Source organism: Hevea brasiliensis, chromosome 8 (genome assembly GCF_030052815.1).
Source record: "Hevea brasiliensis isolate MT/VB/25A 57/8 chromosome 8, ASM3005281v1, whole genome shotgun sequence".
NCBI classification, from domain to species: Eukaryota; Viridiplantae; Streptophyta; class Magnoliopsida; order Malpighiales; family Euphorbiaceae; genus Hevea; species Hevea brasiliensis.
In genome coordinates, this window is record NC_079500.1 from 99,593,139 (window position 1) to 99,619,843 (window position 26,705).

General features: G+C 30.1%; 2 protein-coding genes and 1 pseudogene across 4 annotated transcripts; 1 reads left to right on the top strand and 2 right to left on the bottom strand.

Annotated features, from left to right (window-relative positions):
* Window positions 1-8,451: 8,451 nt before the first annotated feature.
* LOC110646453 (3beta,22alpha-dihydroxysteroid 3-dehydrogenase) lies at window positions 8,452-14,173 on the top strand. 2 transcript variants are annotated; one of them, XM_058151813.1, is made up of 8 exons: window positions 8,452-9,230; window positions 9,593-9,742; window positions 10,107-10,355; window positions 12,992-13,078; window positions 13,208-13,286; window positions 13,362-13,489; window positions 13,580-13,710; window positions 13,789-14,173. In XM_058151813.1, the coding sequence occupies exons 1-8, from the start codon at window positions 8,715-8,717 to the stop codon at window positions 13,889-13,891; spliced, it is 1,443 nt and encodes a 480-aa protein (XP_058007796.1). In that variant the 5' UTR covers window positions 8,452-8,714; the 3' UTR covers window positions 13,892-14,173. The 2 variants fall into 2 exon arrangements, with proteins under 2 accessions (XP_058007796.1, XP_021655582.2); XM_021799890.2 differs by having other exon boundaries at window positions 8,453-9,230; window positions 13,383-13,489.
* Window positions 14,174-14,909: 736 nt separating this feature from the next.
* LOC110646450 (nuclear pore complex protein NUP88-like) lies at window positions 14,910-22,699 on the bottom strand (annotated as a pseudogene).
* Window positions 22,700-24,138: 1,439 nt separating this feature from the next.
* Window positions 24,139-26,628, bottom strand: LOC110646443 (uncharacterized). 2 transcript variants are annotated; one of them, XR_002493147.2, is made up of 4 exons: window positions 26,122-26,627; window positions 25,762-26,036; window positions 24,516-24,689; window positions 24,139-24,421 (listed from the first exon to the last, which is right to left on the bottom strand). XR_002493147.2 is itself a non-coding variant. In XM_021799878.2 (3 exons), the coding sequence occupies exons 1-3, from the start codon at window positions 26,396-26,398 to the stop codon at window positions 24,624-24,626; spliced, it is 618 nt and encodes a 205-aa protein (XP_021655570.2). In that variant the 5' UTR covers window positions 26,399-26,628; the 3' UTR covers window positions 24,139-24,623. The 2 variants fall into 2 exon arrangements, 1 of the variants encoding a protein (XP_021655570.2); XM_021799878.2 differs by having other exon boundaries at window positions 24,139-24,689; window positions 26,122-26,628.
* Window positions 26,629-26,705: the final 77 nt, after the last annotated feature.

Here is a 26,705-nt window from a genome sequence, read left to right on the forward strand (position 1 = left end):
TTGTTGAAACAGTCAAACCCAATGGCAGCAGAGTTCTGTGATGTCTCCTTCACTTATTCTCAGTCTCAGACTATCCACAGACCATATATAATGCAATTTTTTTTTTTACTTGCCATTGCTATTATTTATTTTCGAAATTTTATAATTATAAAAATTATTTTTAAATTATTAAACTTAAATTCATTTTAAAAAAATCCCCTTATTTCTACTTATTGATCTTGTGATAAATATATTTTTAATAAAATTTTACAATTTGTCATAAGATAATCACAGTATAATTTTTTTTTTATAAAAGAAAATATAATCATAGACATTTAAATTATTTTTTTAAAGATAATTTAGGTAAAGTAAAATAATCCTTTAGATAGTAATTAGCCTTTTTTATTTTAAATAATTAAAATAAATTTTTATAATATTATTCTTTCATAGACTTATTAATTTTATAGCTTACAGAAAAGATAAAACAATCAAATGTTAACGAAAAAATAAGTCTGCAATACTAAACTCTATTAATAGAATAGCATTATCATATTTAAAAATTTAAAATCTCCGATCAAAATAAATCAACCATTCATCCTGTATTTCGAATTGTTAAAGATTCTATATATATATATTGAAAAAATATATAAGAGAATTATTTTGTCCCCTTTGCAGAAGAATTAAATGGGTTGCAAGATTTGATGGGATTATGTGGTCCTTTAGTCTCTTTTCATTTCATGTAAAGTCCTCATGCTCCAATAAATGCCCATCTTAAATGCCTATGTTTCTAGGTGATTAATTAAAATTCAAAGATATTAGTGATTAATTAGCAAGATTCCCATCTTACCCAAAAAAAAAAAAAGAACAATTTTATGATTTTTGTATAATTTATCATGCACACCCATTTAAAAAAAAAGTAAAAATAAATAATTAAAATGGTTAATGTGCCTAAATCTATATAAAACCATTGATTTATAAATTATTTATAAAAAGATTTAATTAAATTTTCACATAATTATATTTGATTTTTATTTTTTAAATGAATTTTTTAAAACTAAAAAAATTAAAATTTTTATTTTAAATATAAAAATTAATTAAATTAAATTTTATAATATTTTATTAGAATTAGAACTCGAAATATAATAATGGCCCAACCTGCATAATAAAAATTTCAATTTAAAATACTATATATATACGCATAACATTCTCTTTGCTGGGCCTTTAAATATTTAATAATTTTCTTAATATGAGTGACTTTAATTCAACAATCATAACATTTAATATTATGGCATTAATTGTAGAGAAAATATTGTCGGCAGAGGCAAGTGCATGGCACATGCAAATCGATATACCTTACCCTACAAATATAGGGCAAAATATCACTCAAGATAATGAAAATATAAGGGGAATTATATAAACCGTACCTTAATTTAATAATATAGTATTTAAATTTTAATTTATAATATTAAATCTTTGATTTTTAATTTTGGTTAAAAAAACTTCCCACTGTCAATAATTAGTTTCTAAGTTATTTATGTTAAAATGATATTTATCAAATTGAAAAATTACATTTTCGTATATTGATATTTTAGATAAACAGATTTTAGATTATTAAAGTATTAATTTGTATAATTTTAATCATCAAAACTATTGATAAATAAAGAATATAATTATGTTTTTTAATAAATGTCAAATTAATAGATAAAAAATATAAATTTTAATATAACAAATGTCACTTCAATAAAAATAACTTAAAAACTGACTATTGAATATCATAAAAAAATTGTATGTTATTTAAATTAAAAATTAAAAATTTTATATAATAGATTAAAATTTAGCTACCGTATTATTACATACTCCTAAATTGAAATATCGTCGACGTAATTTACCCTAAAAATATATGCAACTCTCTTGAAGAATTTTTTTTTTTTTTTTTTCAATTTTGGATGAGAAGAATACCTGTGAACAGTAAGGGAATAAGAGACCATGCACGGGCTGTACCAAATTGGATTCGCAATATAATGGTAGGGCAAATAAATACATATACTGAATTATTGGTGTTCCCTCACTCATTTTTTTTCTAAATTCTCAATACAAATATCTCCAATTTTTGCTAAGGAACTATGTTATATGTGAACATTTTGATATGGGCAATCAACATCACTTTTTTACTATTAATTCCCACCACTTTCTTGGACCCTTCCTTTGCCCTTTAATTAGCTTGGTGAATTCTCTATTTAAAAAAAATATATATTAAAATTTGAATCCCTAATATTTTATACTATAGGAAAAAAAGTATTATTAAATTATTAATCTAATAATTCATTCGAGCCCTATCCTAATTGGAGTTAAATAAGTTACAAGAATAAAAGAAATAAAAAATATATATCGATCTGTGAAATTTCAAAAATTTCTGTTATTAATTATTATTTAATTTTAAATAATTTAATTTTTAAAATTTTATTTTATTAACGAATAGTTCTTGTATTATATCTAAATTTTATATTTAAATAATTATATAAAATTATTTTTAAGGATTAATGTATTAATAGCATTTAACTTTGAAGACTAAATTATTATTAAAAAAATAAATCAGGGATTAACATATAAGTTTATTATATTTGATGGACTTAATTATAAATTATTGACATGATAATTAGTGCAAATGTGAAGATATGATAGGCTTAATTGGAACGCAATAGCGTTGAAATGGGGGCCAGATTCCCATAATCCGGCAGCCGTTGGTGATACTAGAAAACATCTTAATCAAACTCTAGATGTATAATCATCATTAATCAAGCTTTAACACAAAAGCCATGTGTATTCTGTAGGAAATCCCGCAAAATCAGGGTTCTAATCTGTCTCATAACATCTATCCTACCTACTAACCTCCCACTACATACACACCTCCATTACTCCCTTTTGTGTTGATGGACATAAATGGTGATGACATTAGCTCAATAAGTTTCTTTCATTAATATATAGGACATTAATTAATTGTGCTTTTGCTTAGAGAGAATGTTTTCCGTTTTTGTTAGATAGAGTTTCTTTTTTTTTTTTTTAATCAAAATTTCATCAATGCCAAACATGACTTTAACAAGTCTGAGTTGTATTCCCCCATCAGTTTATGCTATCACACACCTAAAATCAAGTACAAATAGTCATCGTTTGAAATAAAATATTCAACGTGACAATCAAAGTGTCAACACTCGATCAAAAAGTCAAAATCGAGTGAGATATTGCTTAATCATCTAAACTGAGCAAGATTAAGCCGAAGAAAAGATTGTTTGATTTAGGCTCGGACCGAGTAACAAAAAGCTGAAAGAATGAGTAATGTTATCACTCGCCTACCATGCCAAGCAAAACCTATGCTGAGCAATAGTAACATCAATCAAAGATCAAGCCGGATTATTAGGAAACAATCTTGAGATATCAACCCAATTTTCGAGAGTGAGGCAACGATTATTTTTCTTAAAGCCTATAAATATTAGAAGCATTTAATAATCAGGTATAATAATTCTGTCTAAATCATTACTAAATTATTCTCTTATTTTCATTCCCAATCTATAATTTTCTAACTTGAGGGTTAGAATAGCTGACCAAAAGGCTACCAACCTCACATCTCCTTGTTTTACAAGCTTATGTGGCAACAGGACTGATCTTTCAAAGCTCTCAACAGCATCAGTTTGGGATGGTAGTAATATGCCTCTTATAAAGCTTAAACATTTCTCTTTTTCTGTGAGCTAACTTTTGAAAGTGACTAAAGTTTAACCTATTTTTTTTATTGCCTGTTTGACTTTGAATGACATTGAAGTTTTAAGGTTAAAATTGTTTTTCAAAAAAAAAAAGCATTATTTTATATGTTATTGAAAAAAGTTGTTTTACTATTTTAATTTATAATAATTAAAATTTATTAAATTTAATTTTAAATATTTTTAAGTCTTTTAAATTAATATATTTAAAAAAATGAGTTTTCTTAATAGTAATGTCAAACAGATCTTTAAGATGGTATCAAAACCTCTCGACTAATTTAGGGTTGGACTCTTCATAAGTGTTTCTCATTTCAGTATTCTATCGTGGACGTGAGGGAATGTGTTAATATCTTAGAAGGTTTGGGATTGGGCCATTTAAAGTGTTTCACATGCTCTCTAGGTGTTTGGTTATGAATATAAAGGGATGTTTTAATATCTCACATGGACGTGAATTTAAAATAGGGATTAGGCATTCCTTTCTCTTTTAATTAGTTTTTTTTAGATAAATTAGATTTTTTTTTTTTAAGAATGTATAAGGAGAGATAATTCATCTTTAATTTTATTCTATTCAATATAATTAATTTATGAATATTTGATAAATAGAGAGATTTATTATTTTTTTCACATAAATGAAAGATGTTAATATATTAAAATTAATCAATAATGGGAACATTGTATAAATTAAGAATGTTTAGTAAAGGAATTAAGTTGATGAGAGAGGCATCAATCACATGAAATGATTCTCACATCAAAAGCTTCATTGCCCCCTAATAAATAAAAAGGTAATGTGGGTACTTGTTAGGGATCATTATTTTTATGGGTTGTCCAGTGGGTGGAGGGCTTAATGTCCCTCATGGGGACCATGTGGATGAACATGGGATCATAACCTATATTTTATTAAATCAAACCCTATAATTGCATCATACTCCTCTCATTATTTTTTGCCACCTGGATGGTTCATTATCTTTTAGAAGTTTCATTTGTGGGAGCTCACATACACACCCATTTTTGGCTGGAAGAGGTGGATCAACTTCATTTTCTATTTTTTAATCATAATTTTACTCAATAATGACAATAGAAAGGGAAAAATTTTAGTGATTTTTAGGGGTCACCCCTCTTTGCAAAAAGACAATTAAAAAAAAACTAAATTTAATTCCCACCTTTCTATTTTAATTGGGATTGCAAACAAATGGAATTGGGTGGGATTAGGACAAATGGGGAGATATAAAGGCATTCTATCTACTTTAAACCTTAGATCAATACAAAACATTTTGCACCCCTCTTTGTTATTATCCTAATTTTTTATTAGAATAAATCAAAATACATATATGAATGGGTGTGATGATTTATTATTAAATATTAAGGTCGATTAAATAAAAAAGGCCAAACATTTTTATTAATTAATAATTATATTTAAACGTTTTAATTTTGAATAAGATATTTTAACATTTAAAATTGAGAACAATTTATTTATAATAAAATATATTTATTATAAACTATTTCTTGAATTATTTTTGCTATGAATTATTGTTTTAGATGGACAAAATTCAAAATTTCTAAAATTGATTTTAAAATTTTGATTATAATTGCTGTCAATCTTAAATGTTAGAATATATGATATAAAATTAGAACATTTGAATATAATTACTAATTAGTAAAAATATATGGCATTTTCTATTTAATAAGCTAAATATTAATGATTAACCAAAAGTGATTAAGGGATTAAATTTAAAAAAAAAATACACGATAACAAAATTTAGTTATTCTTAATAATTTAAATAAACTTATTTTTAAATTTTTCTCGAACTTTATTTCAAGGATTGGAGAAGTTGTTTCAAGTAAAAAGTGTTTGGCATTAAGTTTCAGAGCTGAAATTATTTTTTGAATAAAAGTACTATTTTAGATACTGTTGAGAAAAATAATTTGAAAAAAAATTGTTTTATTATTTTAGTATTCTTATGATTAAAATTGATCAAATTTAATTTTTAATTATTTTTTAATACTCTCTAATTAGTATATTTAAAAAAGTAATTTTCTCAACAGTAATACCAAACAGGCTCTACATTAATATGAATTAATAAAGTGGACCATAGTAAAATGCTAATTAAATGAAAAAAATTAAACAAATCAACTAAGAAAATGATGTAATAAAATAAGGAAGATCAATCTATATAAAGCATCAATTCGCAAGGATATAAAAGGAAACTGTTGAAAGAAGAATTCTCATAAATTCATCCTAGAGACAATGTTAGGTAAATTGTGTATTAATTTATTTTAATTTAAAATTATATAAATAATTAAATTATTTTACACATTAAAATAATTATTGACTATTTATATTTACTCTTTAATTTTTGTTTATTTTTGATGTGAGACTTAGAACAATTCAAGGTGAAGCAATTTCCACAACCACATTTGTTAAATATAATTATAATTAAATAATTTCATTAATAAATTTTACAACTTTAGTCAATTAATTATACACAAAACTCTTATTTCCTTATTTACATCTTTCCCTTTTTTTTCTAAAGACAACTCTCCATATTTATCATTTTTCTTTGTTACTTCCTCTCTTTTCTATATATATATATATATATACACACTACATTATAAAAATAAGATACCATTATTTAAAATTTGAATTGAGTAGCTAAAAAATTAACTTAAAATAGTTCATAGTTATTAAAATTTATTGTTAATTATTTTATTTTTTATTAAAAATTAACTTAAATTATTTCATATTTTTAATCAATATTTCTATTTTATTGTTATATTTTTATTATGAAATTTAAATTAATAAATTTTAGATATAAAAAGTTTAATTTACATAAAAAATAATAAAAAATAAAATAATTAACAATAAATTTTAAATATTATTTTATTTTTTATATATTTAAAATAAAAAATATATAAATTAAAATTATTATTTCGGACAATTCTCTGCAAACAATTCTCTAATGAAAGAAGGATTAGTAAGGTATGTTTTAGATAAGGAAAGAGGGATTAGAAAGGTATGTTGTTATAACAAGTTAAAATCACTTCTTAAATATGGGTTGTAACTAAGGGAATTGAAAAAGACTATTTTATTATATAATAAATTAAAAAATAAAGAATATAAATTAAAAAAATAAAAAATGAGAACATAAATTTTAATTATATATATTATTCTTTATTTATTTTATTGAAATTTTACAACTCTAAAATAATTTTCATGTTATTAAATCAAAATTCATTGGCTATAACTTCAATTTATTATGAAATTATAATTTTTTTTTATAAAGGGAAAATTTTTATCATTTTTTTAATATTTTTCAATTTAATTTTTTAAATTATAAAATAAAATCAACAGTTTAATACTTTATTTTCAACCAAAAATAAGTTAATCTCTCAATTATGTTTCTATTAACAGAATAATCTTTTTATTAAAATCCACTCTTAACCAACCATAAATTTATAATAAACTCAAATCCAAAAAATAAAATTATTAAAAGTGTTAAAATTATATGAATTGAACAATTACAAAAGATAAAATATGATAGACTAAATTATTACAGCTTTCAACTCTAGTAATAATAAATTTTAACAGAATAATTATTTTATTAATAAAAAAATGTATTTTAAAAATTAATATATTTTTCATTAAAAATAAAAAATTAACTATAATTTTTATCAAATATATTAATGCCATCTCAAATAAGATAGTGCTTGTTAAATAGTTAATATGGACCATTGTAAATAAGGAAAGAAGCATTAGTAAGGTATGTTGTTACAACAAATTAAAATAACTTCTCAATTATGGAAAGTTGTAACTAAGGGAATTGAATAAGACTATTTGTGTAATAATTAAATTAAAATTTATAAATAAAGCTTTTTACATAACAAATATGGTTATTTGTTTATCTTACCATATTATTAATTATTTAAAATTTTTAATTTTCAATATGAGCAATTAAAAAAAATAAAATGAAAAAACAGATTTTAATTATTTATAAAGTTCTTTATTCATTTTATTATAATTAAAATTTAAATTTGAGATTTACACGATTAAAAATGACTTAATATTTAATATTGTTTAATTATATCTGATCCGCTATAAATTTGATTTATTATATAATTATAATTTTTTAATAAAAGAAATAAATTTATTTTGTTGATATTTTATAATTTAATATCTGAATTATTAGAAAAATATAATTTAAAATCACTATCTAAATAAAAAATAAATTAATTTATGAATTATAATTTTTGTTTTCATAAGAAAATAAATTACATTCTCATTAGTCGAATAATTATTCTATTCATAATTGATTTACTGTAAATCGAAATAATCAACTCAATTTTGAAAATTAAATATTTATATCATTAGTCAAATAATTATTATATTATAATTCACAATTGATTGGCTATAAATTAAAATAATCAACTTAATTAAATTATTATAAATATTAAATTTATATAGAGTGAATTATTTTAAAAATAAAATTAGACAAACAAAATTATTATAATTTTTAGTTTATTTATAATAAATTTTAATAAAAAGAAAATATATTTTGAAAATTAATTTATTTTTAATTTAATAAAAAAAATTAAATTATAATTTAAAATGATGAGAAACAGAAAAGAAAAGAAGTAAAAATTAAAAGGATAAAGAATATATATATATATATATATATATATATATATATATATATATATATATGTAAAGATTTCGGAAAGAAGGATTATAAAGAGAGGGAAAGCTGTCAAAATATCCGACATTTATTTCTCTTCCACAGCTCTTCCTTCAAAGATTCTTATCAGATACCCCTCGTGTGCTCTCTCTTCCCTCCATTAATGCCCTCTTCACTCTTTTTCTGAAACTTTAACCTCCACCACCCTTTCTCTTCTCTGTCATAACCCCTTTTTTCCTCTATATATACACTTACGTCTATAAATGTTTCCCTATACACTTTGCCTTCACATATAGCTACCTTCTTTCCTCTCATGGCACTTCTTTTCTATCTCCTTTTCTGGGTTTCTTTCTCAGCTCTCATCTTTATCATTCACCGGACTTCCCGCTACGGGCGGCTCCGGTTGCCGCCGGGGAACCTGGGTCTTCCCTTTCTTGGAGAGACTCTGCAGTTGATATCTGCATACAAGACTGAAAACCCAGAACCGTTCATCGATGAAAGGGTGAGCCGATTCGGTTCTTTGTTTACCACCCATGTTTTTGGTGAACCGACGGTGTTCTCGGTCGACCCGGAGACGAACCGGTTCATCCTGCAAAATGAAGGGAAGTTGTTTGAATCTAGCTACCCAAGTTCGATATCAAACTTGCTAGGAAAACATTCTTTGTTGCTGATGAAGGGTAGCCTCCATAAAAAAATGCATTCTTTAACCATGAGTTTTGCTAATTCCTCCATTATCAGAGACCATCTTTTGGTTGATATAGACCGGTTGGTCCGGCTCAACTTGGATTCTTGGACCGACCGAGTTTTCCTCATGGAAGAGGCGAAGAAGGTATACCCTCTGTAATTTCTTGGTATGGTATGAAAAAATTGGAAGATGATCATCAAATATTTTAATCATGTCACTGAGTTGACTCGGTGGTGGATCGTCCGAGTTGCTCAATGTGATGAGTCAGATTTCCATGTCTAGAGGGTGACAGACATGCTTAATTAATTTGCATGCTAGCAAATAATCATATATTACTAGTAAAATGTCACTCTCTAATGTTACAAATCTATCTTATTTTTTCTTCTTTTTAAGAATTTTAAAATAAAAAAAAATATATTTAAAATCTTGTTTTGTTGTAATTAGAAGGTTGGATTTGATTATTGGCTAATGATTTAATTTTTATTTTTTTTAATTAATGGATGCAGATAACATTTGAGCTAACAATGAAGCAACTAATGAGCTTTGATCCAGGGGAATGGACTGAGGGTTTAAGGAAAGAGTACTTGCTTGTTATTGAAGGATTTTTCACTGTGCCTTTGCCCATCTTCTCCACCACATACCGCAGAGCCATCAAAGTAAAAGATATAATCTTTATTTTTTCTTCCATGTGTCCATTTCTGTTGTTTGTTTGCCAAGAAAAATCAAGAAAGTGAAAGGGAAAAAAAATCAACGTAATTATTGTACAATAGAAAATGACATTCTTTCTTTCTTTTCTTTTTTTTTTTTTTTGGAAGTCTCAAATAAACTAATTAATTTATAACATAGATATGGGGAAACATTCCATTGTAAAGTGGCAATATTCTTTTATATATGTATATATATGATCTTCTGTTTTCTTGGATTTTTATCATCAACCTAACAAGATTTATTCTTTATATATTTTTAAGTCAAAATAGCATTGATATTATTATTTATTATTCTTGTTTTCAAAAATTGCAGGCTAGGACTAAGGTGGCAGAGGCTTTAAGCTTGATAGTGAGGCAAAGAAGGAGAGAAAGTGAAGCAGGAGAGAGAAAGAATGACATGTTAGAAGCTCTTCTCTCCGCCGATGATGGTGGCTTCTCCGATGAGGAAATAGTAGATTTCTTGGTAGCTCTGCTTGTTGCTGGCTATGAAACCACCTCTACCATCATGACTCTTGCCGTTAAGTTCCTCACTGAGACTCCTCTTGCTTTGGCTCAGCTCAAGGTATGACTATTATAAATAATCTTAATTTAAATCTTCTTTATATTTTGGAGAAAAGTAGCATTTTTTCTGGTGGACCCATATTCCTATAATTATCATGTTGGCCTCCATAGAAGCCTCATTTTCCATTATTATGTAGAGGGTAGATTCTCAACCATTCACATTGGGTGGTGGGATAAAGAGAGAACAATAAAGATCAAATTGGTTGTTTCATTTTCTTGCACATGATGTGTCTACCCAACCATATAAATGGTTCCTAAAAAAGCCCTAGTGCCACACGAGTTTTACTTCATATACATCATTTAAATAACATCCTTTCTTGCTCGTGGGTTTCCATAAAAATGCATCATTATGATGTCATTATCAATTTTTAATATCATTGGCTTTCACCCTTCGATTAGGTCTAGTCTTAGGGATAACAACGGTTAAATTTTTGTAGATATTTGATTCGATTGAATAGAATGAGTTTAGATTTGAATCGGATTCGAATTCGGGTTTTATATATTGGGTATTCTAAATTTATTTATATAAATATTTAATTAAATATAAAATATATATTTTTATAATAATATTTATAATATTTATATATTTTATTTTATATAAAATAAAATTTAAATATTTTATAAAATTTTTAAAATATAAATTATTATTTAAAATAATTTTATATATAAAATATTAATTAAAATATATAAAATTAAATACGTTCAGATTTTTTCGGATAATAATAGAGTTTGAGACGGATTTTGATAATTAAAAATAAATATTAATCAACAAGTTCAGTTTTGATAATATTAATCAGGTTCAAATTAAGTATAATAATTTTCGCGAATATCTTATTCATTACCATCCTTATCTAGCTTGATTTGGGTTGGTTTAGCATCACTATGAACCATATTATTATACTTCAGGGTGAAAAAGTATGGTACAAATATATTTAATATATAAATTAACTTTTTAAGAAGTAATTTAGAGTATTATACTTCTTATGAAGTTGATTTAAAAATATAAATCAAACAAGATATTTTTCTGCATTTCTAAAGAAATGTTATTTTCTTAATCTATTTATTCTCAATTAAATAAGACTTAAACAAGGCCTAAGATAAAAAAAAATATATATATATATATATATAAAATAATTTTATTATAATTATTAATTATAATAAAATTTACATAATCCTTATATGTGCAACATAAATTTCTAATAAAAATTCCTACTCTCTCAATTCTTTTACTGAAATGAATAAGTGTAAATCTAGTTAAAAGACGAAAATGCCCCTGGCAGAAACTGCTTTTATCTTGTAGGAATGTGTTGTTTGTTGTGTTGGCACTTTGGCAAGAAGTTAGTATTTTATAATGTTGGTCAAAAGTAGAGGCAAAAGTACGCAGTGTAAAAGTCAAAGTAGAAACCAAACATTCGTCTAACCGGACAAAATAATACCTTCTCCAAACTGCACGCCTTCTTATGTATTTCTCTGATTATATGTATATATATATATATATATTAACCTGACTTGGTCTGACTCTGATCACTTCCCATGAAATGACCTAAACACCCATAATTAAGATGGGTTTGATGAGGGTATTTTGGTCACTATGAAATACTTGTTGAACACTGTATTATTGGGAAACGTGTGGTGCTTATTTCAAGGGAATGGCCATCCAACGGTGGTGGTGTTGGTGGTGTTGGTGGTAGCGAGTTGTGATAACATGTAGTCACCGCCAAATGCATTTCTGATTTCTAGGGTTTGTTTACTGATGGGTAAGGCCTCACCGTTTGATTGTCTATGATTCAGTGCGAGTATGGGTGGGGGCCAGTTAGTGTTAGGGCTACAAAAGCATCATGAGGACTCGACATGGTGATGGGTCTTATGATGGACCATACTCCCTCAACTTTTTGAGGATAGAGTAGTAAATTTAGTCTTAAAAAAACGTTTCACTTTTGAGTTTGGATCATCGAGTGTGCCTATGCCCTACCCATCAGAATCATAGATTAGACCCTAAATCCCTTGGGCCACCTTCAAAATATTTATACTGATCCGTCCATAAAATTTAAATTTCAATCAAAATTAATTAAAAAAAAAAACTCAATATATCTTAAAATTAGAGAATCAAACTTTAACAGTATCTTAATCTTTAAAATTTTTTAATATGAATCGGTTCAATTTAATTTAAAGTCACTAAAATCATATTTAAATCAAACTGAAATAAGTTGATTCAAGGCTTATTTAGTATTATTGTCAAAATTACCATTAAAAAAAATACTATTGAAAAAAACATATTTTTAAGATTTACTCGAGTCGAAATCAAATTAGAATAGAAATCAAAAGTCCTCGTCTTTTGTTTTGATTCCAATCCTCCTAAATTTTGAATTAGAATCATGGATTCCGATTAAATTCAGGCGGTTGGCCATGTTTAGGTTTGGGTGACAATAATGGTTATATGATTATTTGGGCTGGGGGAGGAACATGCAAAAGTTGTCCTATCCTAATACTGTGGACATGGGACCTATGTGAGAGCCCACAGTTGTGGCCAGCCCACAACAGGCAGAAGTGGCCATAGCATAACATTGTGATGAGAATCATTTGTTTCCTTTTTCTGGGTTGTACACTAATAATATGATTATATTTTTCATCTGGCAGGAGGAGCATGAAGGGATTAGGGCCAAAAAAAGTGAGGGAGAAGCTCTCAAGTGGAGTGATTACAAGTCAATGCCTTTTACTCAATGTGTAAGTACACTCTTCAATACATAATTAATGACTATTGAGAGCCATTAATGGGGTTTTAAAAGCTTGATATTGATGTCTTTATTTTTAAAAAAATAATAATAATAATCATTTTCATTTATGCTTTTTCAGGTTGTTAATGAGACTTTGAGAGTAGCAAACATAATTAGTGGGGTATTTAGAAGAGCAATGACAGACATTAATATAAAAGGTGAGAAATTCCTCTAATTACAGCATAAATCATTTTCACGTCATTTAATGTTTGAGAAAATGCAAGACTTTATAGTATCATGTCAATGCAATTCAGGTTACACAATTCCTAAGGGATGGAAGGTTTTTGCTTCATTTCGAGCTGTACATCTAGATCATGATCACTTTAAAGATGCTCGAACTTTCAATCCATGGAGATGGCAGGTAAATCTCATATTTATATGCACGCACACACATAATTTTTGCATATTTAGTAGGATTAACTAATTAATCATGAATGTTTGAAATGAATAGAGCAATTCAGGAGCAACAAGTCCAGCAAATGTGTTCACTCCATTTGGAGGAGGGCCAAGGCTATGCCCTGGATATGAGCTTGCTAGGGTAGAACTCTCTGTTTTCCTTCATCACCTGGTAACAAGTTTCAGGTATCATATGCACATACCAATTCACCTCATTTATTTTTCTAGGTTTTCTTGAAACTAATGATCTTCATACATGGACAGTTGGACTCCTGCTGAGGAAGATAAATTGGTGTTCTTTCCAACAACCCGGACGCGGAAACGGTACCCCATTAACGTGCATCGTCGAAACCATGTAAAGAGTTAGAACAGGAGAGGAAGCAGGAAGATGAGTAAAAGAAGGTAGAAGAGCATGTAATCCTTTTAATGCTGAATCCAAATAAAACCAAGAGCATATGTAAATTATCAAACTAACATGTGTTTTAAGTTGTGGAATCAACGAATAGTTGCCAAATTGGGCATCATTTGCCTCCAAAGTTGGGATTGTGGAGCAATCATCTCTGTTCTCACTAGGGCAATGGAAGGAGGAGGATACAATGAAACTTTAATGAGTGCCCGACGATAATGAAATAACATATCTCTTGCTACATATTTTAGCTCCAGTTCTCATCACAATGCAATAATATAGTTGCCAGGTCAATGCTAAGATCTACCAGTCATTTATGCAACTTCAACTGCAATAAAATGGCATCTGCACATAAAGCCTAATGAAATTATATTAGTGTGGGTTTAAATTATTTTTGGATCCATATAGCTGGGATTAATTAGTTGATTTTATTTATTTATTTATTTACAGTTTTATATAAAGTTTCTCAGGGGCCAACTCTTTTCTAAGTGCAACCAATTTCTCTCGAGCCCTTCAATTTCCATTGCAAAATTTTACATACTTAAGACTAAAATTCTAGGCTCAATTATTTATTCTCACTAGTTCCGAATGTGTTGGTTAGGACACAATTTATTAGATAAGGAGATTTGGATTGAGAATTCATCTTTACTTTAATCTCAAACTAAATGGGATTTAATTATAAGGATTTGTTTTCTCCATGCCACTTAATCAAAAGTTACCTATAGCACAGAAAAAAATAATCCCATGAATCCTGTCCAATTCTAGAACAGACATATCTTTCCAGATATGAACTCAGTAACTATCCAGTTCAGGGGACGGAACAGAACAGGACACTATAGGCATTTTCCTCTTCTTCTTTCCCAGGGTGGGAAGGGTTTGGATAATTACCGACTTTTTTTGCTTTACTCGACAATTGTCAACGGGATAACAAAATACATCTAATCTGAAAGTAATGCACTGTACACGAGAGAATGAACCATCATTAAAGTCATGTTAGTGCTACCTTTCATAAATAAATCATTATACTATCATGGACAAAGACGTTCATATTAGCAAAAGCTTTTTAAATATTCCTACCACTCTCAACCCTTTTTTCTTCCTTAAAAGGGTTCCTATGGTGAATATGATCATCATCATCCAAAACAATAAAATGGCTACAGCTCCTAAGAACTTATCCTAAGCGATGACATGAACACAGGAATTAAAATCAATACAAATGTGAAGAGTAGTCCTCACCTGTATATACTTTTCCGCAAGAATACAATTTCCTGATCAAAGCATCGCTCCCACTAAGCATTGCCAAAAAGGATATGATGCCAACTTTAAAACCTTTCACGGAAGCACCTAAAAGCAATTTAATAAGTTTGCCGGTTTTGGCCCAAGAGTGACGTGGGTTCAAATATTAAAGTGAAAAGCACCCAATAACAGTGGAACAGTTCTTGCACTACAGATTGACACAGGAAGCCAGTATCCCAAGCTGAAGCCTGAAAAGGTATTTTTCATGTTTCATCATTTACTGCTTTCTCGACTTTTTAATGTAAATTCAACAAGCTTAACTTTCTTTGAGTTTTCACTGTTGATGAGCGAGAGTTTTGCAAGCAAAGATTTCAGCAAGGAGATTTGGACATCTTGGACGTAATTCTTCCCTGACATTTGCCTCTGCTGGTTCAACACATCAGCTTTTGATGATTGTGTGTACCTTCTCAACCTTGCTTTCATAGTCTTAATGGAAGTACGCAAAGCATTCAATTCAATTCCTGTAAAGTGGTCTGCAAAATAATGAAACAGTAAATAAAATGATGTCTGGTAGTGGCCAGCTATGCTAAAATTTATGTACCATCATGAAATCCCACAATACTATCTCAAGAAAAAATGTACCATCATGAAATCCCACAAGACTCTCTCAAGAAAAAACTAGGAAACTACCAGAAAATAGAACTGAGATTTGGTAAATGCAGAAAGGTAAATAAAAAGGCTAACTACAGGGGAAAAATTGTCAGAATGATATGGTTTTTGATGAATCAGAAATAGCAAATATAGTTCAAACAAATTAATTGTAACAAGCATAACATTTATTACCAAGCTCAGACTTAAAATCACAATCTGCTCTTGACAAAGGTTTCTTGTGAGCCCCAGGCAAATTCCTTAAGTGTTGCAAACGTCATTCTAGAAGATTTTGTACATGAATTGCATGATCGATCCTCTCCTCCAATCCTGACTGTTTCTCCTCCACTTTCAACAGCTTCTCTTGCGCCTCACTCACACAAGCATGCTGGTCACCAATGATTCTCTTCAACTGAGGCTCATGGTGCTTGAGCTCAAAATACACCTAAAGAAGTGGAGGATAACATCTTCATATAACTTGCTAGAAGTCCATTTAATCCCACAACAGTATTAGATGTAGCTTAGTTGAAGATCTTGCCAAGCATACAAAACACAACCTAACTTAAAAGTTGACCTTTATTGGCAAAGGTCCAAAAAACAGAAATGGCAATAACAATCACAATTTCAAATGAAAATAAACTTGAGAGAATGCGAAGCCAAAAACATCAACAGGTCTCCAGTGAGGTGCACTTGGACTTTATCAACCGTAATTAAGAATGCAGAACCATTAATCATGTCCTAAAAGCACTTTCCTGTCAAACAAAATCATTATAGTTACATGCCTATGATAAACTCCTTACAGCTTTTGATTAGCTTATTGGACTTAACTATACATTCGTTTTATTGTCAGTTATGAAGGCTGCCTACTAATTGCTCTTTCAAGGTTGTATGGTGAAATTGTGTTCCTTCCCACAAACTAGAACCATCAGAGATGGCAAGAGAAAAGACGTTCTATTGTAAAGAGACATGGACTAAATCAGTAAAAGCTGATTAGAAAATTTATACAGGATGGTACCTTCTCACTTATGAGAATATTCAATATAATTTTCATGAAAAAGCTTGAAATACTGATGCAGAGTTTATCAATCTTCAATAGAATCAGCAGCAACTGATCGAAGATTTGGTGAGGCCTGAGGAAGAAGAACCACTAAGAAGTTCTTTGCTTACGATGTCTGGAGTATTTCCCTCTTTCCATTCTTCAGAGATTGAGGATTTCTTCTCCACATCAGCATGTATGTGAAGTAATAAATTCCATGTTTTCATCTCTAGCACAACACATTCTTGCATGTAGGTGACTCCTACAATCCATGAGTATCCAAATGAATCTGCTAATGTCTCAAAACCACACAGAGGTGAGGAATTATCTGCCTAGCATGTACTAAGGACAGGAAGCACCAAAGGATCATGCCTGTAAATGGAAGAAAATACAACAATATTGAATCTATCCCACCATCATGAACCAAAAAGATTCTTTCAGGCATAAGAGGATCAGCAAATATCATTATATTAGATCAACTTTCTGTTTTCATTGGCAAAGCCAAATCCACAGTTGCAAGTCTCAACAATGGCTGTGGATGACCTAACCACACTGTATGATCAAGTGGTTGATCAAGCTTCACAACAGGAATATTGCTTGAGGTTGATTCACAAATCATAGCAAGAACAAGAATATGGCCATGAGAATCAACACAAATATGAGGTGGGCTACCAACAGTCCAGACTGGCTGGATTTCATCAGCCAGAGCATCTATTTGCAATTGGCCCCCACTCCATGCAGTCACCAAAATTGAATCTGTGCTGGCTTTATTACAGAGAAAACTGACTGCACAACCTTCACATTCCACACCCCGAACAGCTGAATCTTCATCTTCCCTGCCATGATGTACTTTTCGTAGAGGCCCCTAGATAAACAAAACAAAAGGGCTCTTTAATCTCTTGAAGATATCAAATTTAATGCTACAAATTGCATGGAGCACAAATTTTGGATTCTAGAAAATGCAAAGCCCTCTTAACAGAAAAACATTATTACAATCTATCCAGAACTGGTAAGAATAATCATAGGAGTGCGTATTGAGAGATATGCAAGGCCATCCTTCGCAGCTTCTGAAACGACCTTCATAACAAGTCATTCAATTGAACAAATAGAATAATTAACATCTAGAAGCATTGGCTTTTAAAACTGATTGCAGTACAGACAGAATGAAAGTTGTTAGTCTCAAGCTTGTTCAAATCAAAACATTTAAGAAAATGAGCTAAAAAAAAAAAGTCCAAGTGCAAGTGAGGTTACACATTATAAAGCCAAAAATGACCATTACAAGTTGTTACAAGAACATTTAGAATATGAATGGTAGACAACCACAATAAGTAAAAATGATTGCATGGAAAATGGCATTGGTTAAGCATTCCTGGTTTAATTGAATCAAGAATGTCAAGAAGCCAATGAAGCATTTAACATTAGCATTTCATTAATCCATTTGTGCATGAAACCAGTCGATACATTAACACAAGACTAATCCCAATTAAAGGTTCATTCAACATCCAGGCATTCTTAAACAAAGGTTCTCATTTCTTCTTGCACTTACAGTGCTAAAAGTTTTTTAATATAGCATGCTGAAGAAAATATTTACTTTAGAAATGTGCCTGTTGGCAATGTGTCTGAAAGAAGATTGTTTAATCTATTATTAACAACCTCTTTCCAACTTCTTTCACTATAAAAGATATTTTTCTATATTCCTAATTTGTCTTCAAACAAGAGAAAAAAAACAAACATAAAATTATTCATAGCCACTACCCGACCCCATCAAAAATGATTTGGACCAACTTCACAATTCTTGAACTTTTGTATAGTACAAGCAGTCGAAAGAGATGTATAAGTAAATAATAAATAAATATACCTGTAAACAAAGTGATGCATCAAATAAAGCATAGGGTCAAGCTTTTAATGCCAATAGATTTTCCACTTCCATCACCTCATTATCTAACTCAGGAAATATTGCTTCCAACCAAGAGATTGCCAGGTTAGAGTACAGCTGTCTAATTTGCTGATTTCAGCCCAAATGTGTGAACATCACTATATATCTCCAATACTGATTCCCATTTGTGCACACAGTAACAAAACAAAGCACTCAATTTGATCAGCATCAAATATAAAATCATATGGTATATGAAGAGGCAGTTTAATTTATGCTTGTCTTCTAGTTTCTACACTAAACAAGCAGCAGAAATAACAGGGGAATAATTAAACAATATCCAAAAAAAGATACTCACACATTGTCAGCACTAGTAAGCATCTATGAAGACCACAATAAGATATGATACGTGAAGTCACACATGTAGGATTTATCATGATCCCATTTTTTTGAAGCACATGATTTTCCAAAATGTTAATAATGTACGTATATCCCTCTTTAAGAGAAAAAATGTAAGCAGCAAAATCTTGCAGATGCAGATGTTTGAAGAAGATACAAGATGAAAAACACCTTCCAAATGAAACAATTGGGCAAGGGATATAAATTGAACTGTCACTAAATAAAACAAAAACCTGCATAATTGCCAAAACTTAATTAAATAGTAAATGAATAAATAAGAAAATAAGCTGCTATACAATGAAAACAGTATTCTTCAAATAACCCAGTGAACATGCAACATAATTAAAATGGATGACTGCAGAAAACTTGTTATTAAGCCAGATATTGATATTGAATGATGATGCTATAATGCATCAGAAATCATCTGTGAATAATGGTGATGGAAAAACTCTTTTGAAGTACAAAGGAGTTTTGTCAAGAAAAATCTGCAGCAAATGTCAAAGGTTATATTTGAATAGTACAACTAGTTTCCACAACAAAAGGCAACAATTGCAGCCGGAAGAGTAGAACTAGGCACTAAAATTATACACCAAAACAAACTGTGAATGAGGAAGTCCAATGGGCCGGGCTTAACTCACCCCCTTAAAGCTAGGTCAAGAGGGGAGGAATGCCCAATGCCATATGAGAGGCACATTACTCTTACCTCAAACTATTGTGGGATCTTAACACACACCCCTCACGCCCAAAACTGAATACCTGGAGCATGAAGTACTTACGAGAGGCCTAAATATTGGTTGGGGAGACTCTAATATCATCTTAAGAAAATGGGCCGAATCTAACTCACCCCCAAAAGCTAGCTCAAGGAAGGAGGAGAGCCCAAGGCCATCCCAATGCCATATATGGGGCACATTACTCTTATTCCAAACCAATGTGGGATCTTAACATCCCCCTCATGCCCAAGACCGAACACTTGGAACGCGAAACACTTATGGAAGGCTTAAATATTGGTTGGGGAGACTCTAATACCATCTAATGGGCCACCTAACTCACCCCCAAAAAGCTAGTTCAAGGGGGGAGGAGTGCCCAAGGCCGTATAAGAGGCACATTACCCCTATCCCAAACTAATGTGGGATCTTAACAGGGAGTACCAGAAATACATTTACATTCACACGTATATATTCATCATATATTAATAATAAAATGCTAAACATCGTATAGCATTATAGATGTGAACTAAACTTACGCTAAACCTGTCCCATAAGTGATCTCCTCCAAAAGAAAAATCTACAGGATAGATTGATGCCGGATTTCTTGATCTACCTGGTTCAACTGGCTGCAGATAATACTCCTGCTCTGGTTGCAGTAGATCTGAAGACAAATCAAAATCTCTAGCAAGGAAAAGGAAAATGAATGACACATCCCAAAATTCGCAAACATTAATAATTGAGGACCACTTTTATCAAATTTTCTTGCAAGTTTGCACGTTGATATATTTCAGATAACCATGGATACAAGCCGGCATCATTACAAGATTAAATCAATTAAATAATTTTATACTTTTAATTGCCTATTATTATGAAAACTTAACTTTGATCATGTGATTAAATTGCAACTGCAATCCAATTAATTTAACTTGAACATGACTTTCAGTGGTTATCTCATAATTTCACTTATAATACTTTTCTTCGGCATGATGCTAATCAAGATGAACCAACAATATAGCTCTATCCTAACAACCACCATATTAAGCATCTCCTTCTTTGTTTGTTGAGGTCCAGTTGCTGGGATAAGTCAATATACCTTTACTTCTCAACATAATATAGTCCAAACAATTGAAATAAAAATTTTGATACCTGAAAACTGAGTCAGAATAAATGTCTATTGCTGTAAGGGTGCCATGCAACTTGTAGTGTGCGTATCACATTGCTTTCATTGAAATAGATTTGGGAACCAACTGAAACAGTCCTGCACAGGAGTAAACAACAAAATGGGAGTTTATAGCTGCCTAAAGTATGCAGTTAGAATAAACTAAACCAATGCAATAAAAGAGAATATCCAATCCATACATGCATATTCATGCATGATGTATCTACACATGTTACTTGCATACATATATCAATGTGCCATTACTTTTCTTTTTGGTACCTCAGAAATTTAATGCGCCATTAATAACTGGACTTACTAAAAGAATTGAATAAGGGTAAAAATTTAAATCATAAATTATTCATCAAAGGAAACGCAGAATCGTATATCATATCAAAGTGCTTGGAATATACCAGAAACTTAGTGCCTAAATTTAAAATTGATCAGTAATTCTCCTCCTTCCAAACATCATTAACAAGTATAAGTCTCATTCATGGAAATGGAAAGGATATAACCAATTTCCACCAGTACCTGCAAACAATGGCTTTGTCATTGTTAGAAGTCCGTCCATAGAGGTACATGACACATAGACCATCTGAACCCGCCAGAACCACTGCAAAGCCATTTCTATTGTTGGAGATTCTATTAACCACAAAGTCAATCTGCACATCCGCTAGAAATACCTAACAAAACACAGGCATCATTAATTAGCTTGACAAAATAACACAATTAATCAAACCATTTAATCAGATGCCTACATGCTAGAAACATAAATGTTCACCGACAACAAACACCTTGCAAAGACAAACATATAGAGGGAAAAGAACACTGAAATTTGTTGTTTGCAGCTTAAAAAACATTACATAAGATTTCCACCCTACGCCATAACCAAAATGCAGATACTACATAGCTCTCCCTTCAAATTGAAACTGATCTGATTAAATTGAATTCTATCACTCCCCACTCTATCGTTGCAGAGCTTTTAAAGTTTATAACTAGACATTTGTCTCCGTTGTTAATCTTATAAAGCAAGCCTGAATTTAGCAAGGAACAAAGAACCAAAAGCATGTCAATAGGACCAAACACATAGCAATCTAATAACACCAGAATTAGCTAGGGGGAAGGGGGCGGGAATCAGAAATGCACTGTTATTGTATCAAAGCTATGAACACTCGGAAATTCCAACCAAATAATTGCACGAAGCTAAGCGGAGACAGTTAGCTAAAAAATTCCCAATTATCTCCTTCAATTTCCTGAACTTTCTCAGTAACCAAACAGGATAAGGAGGGAGTACCTTCGAGGGAATAGCAGCGAGGACAGACGTAAGTTCAGGCTCGCCAAGCCGAATAGAAATGCGATGGAGACAATGCTTGCTCGAATCCCAATAATAAAGTCTAGAAGACCCATCCCATGCCAACAGGTTCCTCGGCGCTTAAGCATCGGCGGCGGCGGAGAGGAGGAGGAGGAGGAGGAAGTGAAAGAGCGGGTGGGACTTGAGTGGGACCCACTGGGCATCTTCTTTGAGAGTTAGGGATCGCCGAGTCGAATCCACGTTGACTTAGTCAGCTCAAAGTTGAATCTCATTTCACTCTGTTTCGCTTATTTGTTGATGTCTACTATTTCGTCAAAGTGGGAAGAATCGGCCCTGCACCATGCGAGGCTGCGCTTAGCTGCTCATTTTCGGGAAGATGCAATCTACGACGTCGTTCTAGATAGAGGTTGCTAAACTATTCAGGAACGACGCCGTGTGGAAATTACAAAGGAGAGAATTTTTTTCCTTTTTTCTTGAAAAAGGCTATTAAACAAAAATTCTAAACTTCACCTCTTTTTCAAAGATAATCATACTTCTCCTATATATATATATATATATATATATATATATATATATATAAAATCTATTAAATTTCTTGTAAATTCACTGAGGTGGCTATTTATGAGCGATTTCACCGTGGTAATTTTTTTTTATTGTGTTTTTTATATTTATATATTTTATACCATACCTTTTTAATAATTTTTATATTTATATCATTTTAAAATATATATATATATATATATATATATATATATAAAATTTATTTATCTTTCTTTATATTGTTTTCTCCACTTACAATGATATGTTATTAGTGTCGTATCATTGAGCATAGTAATGATTAACTTAATAAAATAATTTTATCTCATTCTTATTGGACTTTCTGCAGCAACAAAATAATTAAGGATTTATTTAATTCGCATAGTAAAATTAAAATCGAACGAAATTAAAAATATAATTATTTAAAATTTTAATTAAATATGTAATTACTTTAAATTTTAAATATTTATAAATATAAATTAATTTACAAACACTTAATATTAAGCCAAGTACCATCTTAAAGAAATTAAATTTTACTAATAAAGTGGATTTTCATTCAGAACAATACACATTTTTTATGACAAAAAGTAAAGAAATTAAAATCACCATTAATTATGCTAAAATAGCCATGTATTATAGTGAAAATTTTCCAAAAAAAAAATATTGTTTATTTGTATTGATTACTTCCAATATTGTATAACCTTTTTCTTTCCGGCCATTATAATGTTTTTGAATCTATAATTGATGTTATCAGAAATTTCAGAGGCCTGATCTCAATGCCATGTAAACTTGTAATACAAAAAGAGAAATAAGGTGGATGATTTTTAAAAGACACATCGATACTCAAGTCAGAGAATTTGATGTGAGAATATTGAAGAATAATAGTGAGAATTTGAGAATGAGAATATGCGTATATGTTTATGTTTACTTGATTGATATTTATAGCGTTTTTATAGAAAAATAGCTGTTACTTCGTTTATAGAGATAATCCTGGCTGAATCTCTGAAATTGTCTCTATGAAATCTGCTTTTGCTTAATTACTGGCGTGGTTATTACTCGTTACATGAGATCCAAGCTTCACTTGATTATTTGCATGATTGTTGCTCAGTAAATCTTTTGTTTGGTCTTGTTTGAAGCTATAGTACTTTGTTTGGTTTATTTGATCTTTTGATCGTCTAAAATAATGTTTGACTTTTTTGATTATCACGTTAGACATTTATGTTAAATTTTGACTATTTAACTTGAATTTTGGATGCGTAGATCAATAATAATTTAATTTATTTAAATTCAACAAAGCATAGACATAGTAGGAAACAATCACTAAAAGCTTTAACAATTAGGTTTCACAACAAGGGTGTTGGATAGTATATATGCAATCACCCTTTGCACATTTTTCACTGAAAATACAAAATCTGTACATGTTAGAATTTTCATCCTCAAGCCACAACCTCTATAGTGATACAAAAACCATGAGTATACAATTGGTATTAAATTGACATATGGGAATGTCATAAATATACTCTCTATCCCTTTTGTTAATTTTGCTTCTTCAGTAAATCTCTAGCTTGCAAGTTTCCTTTGGAAAACCTGTGCCCAAAAAATCCCAATTCAGACATATAGTGCCACTTTCAAATGGGGTATAGCCCATTGGGCCATTGTGAAAATTATTTTCAAAAATTACCTGCAACTGGACTGGATACTGAAGAACATGCTTTGCAAATAAGAAGGAAAAGATGAAGAAGAAGTCTATCTAATGTTGTTAGTTCTTCATTGATTGTTGCTGCTGAAATCACTTGATTCTCTCTTGTTTTGGAATTTTTTTATACCCAGGAAACCCATTCTTGAAAGTAGAAACCTGCACACATGGAATCAAAATCTAAGCAACTTGACAAAGGAGAGCAATGAACTAAAGAAGTGTGAAATCAATCTGTATTTAGAGATTAGCAACATAAATTATGGTCCCCCTTTTTATTTTTTTTTAGAAATTTTAGCTGTGGGAAAATAATAAAGAAATGGGAAATTTTGTTTATAAAAAAAATTATAGATTAATTATACAATATATCAAAAATATTAATTTTTAATAGTCTTTTAATTAATTTTTTTTTATTTTTTTTATTTTTTTAAAAAGTAAGACTTATCATTTTATATAAAAAAATATGTATTTTATGAGTATATAATAATTATTATTTTTATTTTAATATGATAAAAAAAATGGACTCACTCTATTTGCAAATAAAAAACTAATAAAGGTAAAAAACTCTAACATGCCCATCACCAATACTGCTGCTGCCCATTACCAGTACTGGGGTTTTTATATATAAAGATTTTTTGGTTTGACCAATGGGGACTGGGATGGGCTCAAGGCTCAGGTGAAGAACATGGGCTCCGATTCCAAATACACTCTCTCAATCTTTTTCTAAATTTGGCAGATACTGACATTGTTTCTTCTTTCCATTGGCTGAGCCATTTGCAGCCAGCTCCAAATGGGCATTACAGCAAACAGCCTGCACATGGAGGTTTGGTGGGGGGGAATTCTCATAGGTATCTCAAGTTAAAAGACTCAGACTATTGCCAAGAGATGATTACACAAATATTCCCAATATCTTAATTAATTATATTTATAAATATTTTACTCCCATTTAATATTTTTGTAGCCTCAGGTGATTAAAAATTATATTTATAAGAAAATAATCAAAAGACCAATTCAAATAGACAAAATACATTTTTGTTTTGACCTTCCAGAATAACAAAGGAATTTCAGCCCATATTGTAAGGTTAGGTGTTGATTAATTGGCCAATAAAATTTCCAAAGGAATGAGGTGGAGAGATGTGACAATTCAAGTTTCCTATTGTACCCATGAACAATTAACCAATTCACATAATCTTGAAAGAGAGAGAGAGAAAATAAGGAAAGAAAAGAAACTTACAGCTTCAATATCAATTTTGTAGACCAGAAGCTTTCTTCTTTCTCTGCAACTTGTTCTATAAGCCACAATAATATGACCAATTGCTAAGAGCCATGAGCAAACAAACAAGGCAATTTCCATGGCTTTTGCATACTCTCCTCTATCAATACTTGAAACACTAAACACATATGGTGCTTTTAATGACACATAAATTAGAGATAACACAGAACATATAGTGGTAATCCCCAAGTATGGCCCTCTTGAAAGCCTGGGTCCATCACACAAGCTGTAAACACCTATAAGAACAAACATCAGCAATCAATTAATCTCCATAGAACATGAAAATAAAGCTTCAATTTTTATTATTTTTTGTATACTTACAGATGATGACTGCTGATCTTATGATGGATATGAGGGGAATATCAATGAGAGAGTATCTAAAATCATAGTTATTGAAATGGGAAGAGAGGGTTTTGAATGATAAAGAAGAAGGGGAAAGAGAAGCAGAGAGAAGAGAAAAGGGAAGAAGGGTGTCAGCAATAACAAGAAGAACAGGAACAGAGAAAAAAAGGAAAGAGATCAACATAGCAATCAAGAAGAAGAGAGTCTTTATAACTCTCAATACTCTTATTGATTTCTCTTCCATAGAAAAACCCATCTTGATTCTTGGGGTTCTTGAGTCCTATGTACAAGAATAATAAGAAGAAGAAGGAGAAGAAGAAGAAGACTTTCTATGAGTCTTGTGGGAAGTAGACAGAGGGGCTTAAAAGGAGTAGAGGAATATGCAGAGAGACAACATTTCTAGGAAAATAATTTAAAGGGAAGAGTGAGGAAATGAAATGAAAAGAGCCATGGAAGGTGGAGGCTCAGAAGGGTTCAATGTTTTTGACTAGACTTGTCCACTGGGAGAGAGAGAGAGAGAGAGAGAGAGAGAGAGAGATGACAAAGACTAGGAAACTTTACAC

Bases quoted from the DNA above. Each gene is read 5' to 3' on its own strand.
- LOC110646453 (XM_058151813.1), top strand. From the start codon at position 8,715: ATGGCACTTCTTTTCTATCTCCTTTTCTGGGTTTCTTTCTCAGCTCTC. The intron at 10,356-12,991 runs GTATGACTATTA...TTCATCTGGCAG, and splicing joins TTGCTTTGGCTCAGCTCAAG to GAGGAGCATGAAGGGATTAG. The intron at 13,079-13,207 runs GTAAGTACACTC...ATGCTTTTTCAG, and splicing joins CAATGCCTTTTACTCAATGT to GTTGTTAATGAGACTTTGAG.
- LOC110646443 (XM_021799878.2), bottom strand. From the start codon at position 26,398: ATGGGTTTTTCTATGGAAGAGAAATCAATAAGAGTATTGAGAGTTATA. The intron at 26,037-26,121 runs GTAAGTATACAA...TTGTTCTTATAG, and splicing joins AAGATCAGCAGTCATCATCT to GTGTTTACAGCTTGTGTGAT. The intron at 24,690-25,761 runs GTAAGTTTCTTT...CCATGTGTGCAG, and splicing joins ACAAAATTGATATTGAAGCT to GTTTCTACTTTCAAGAATGG.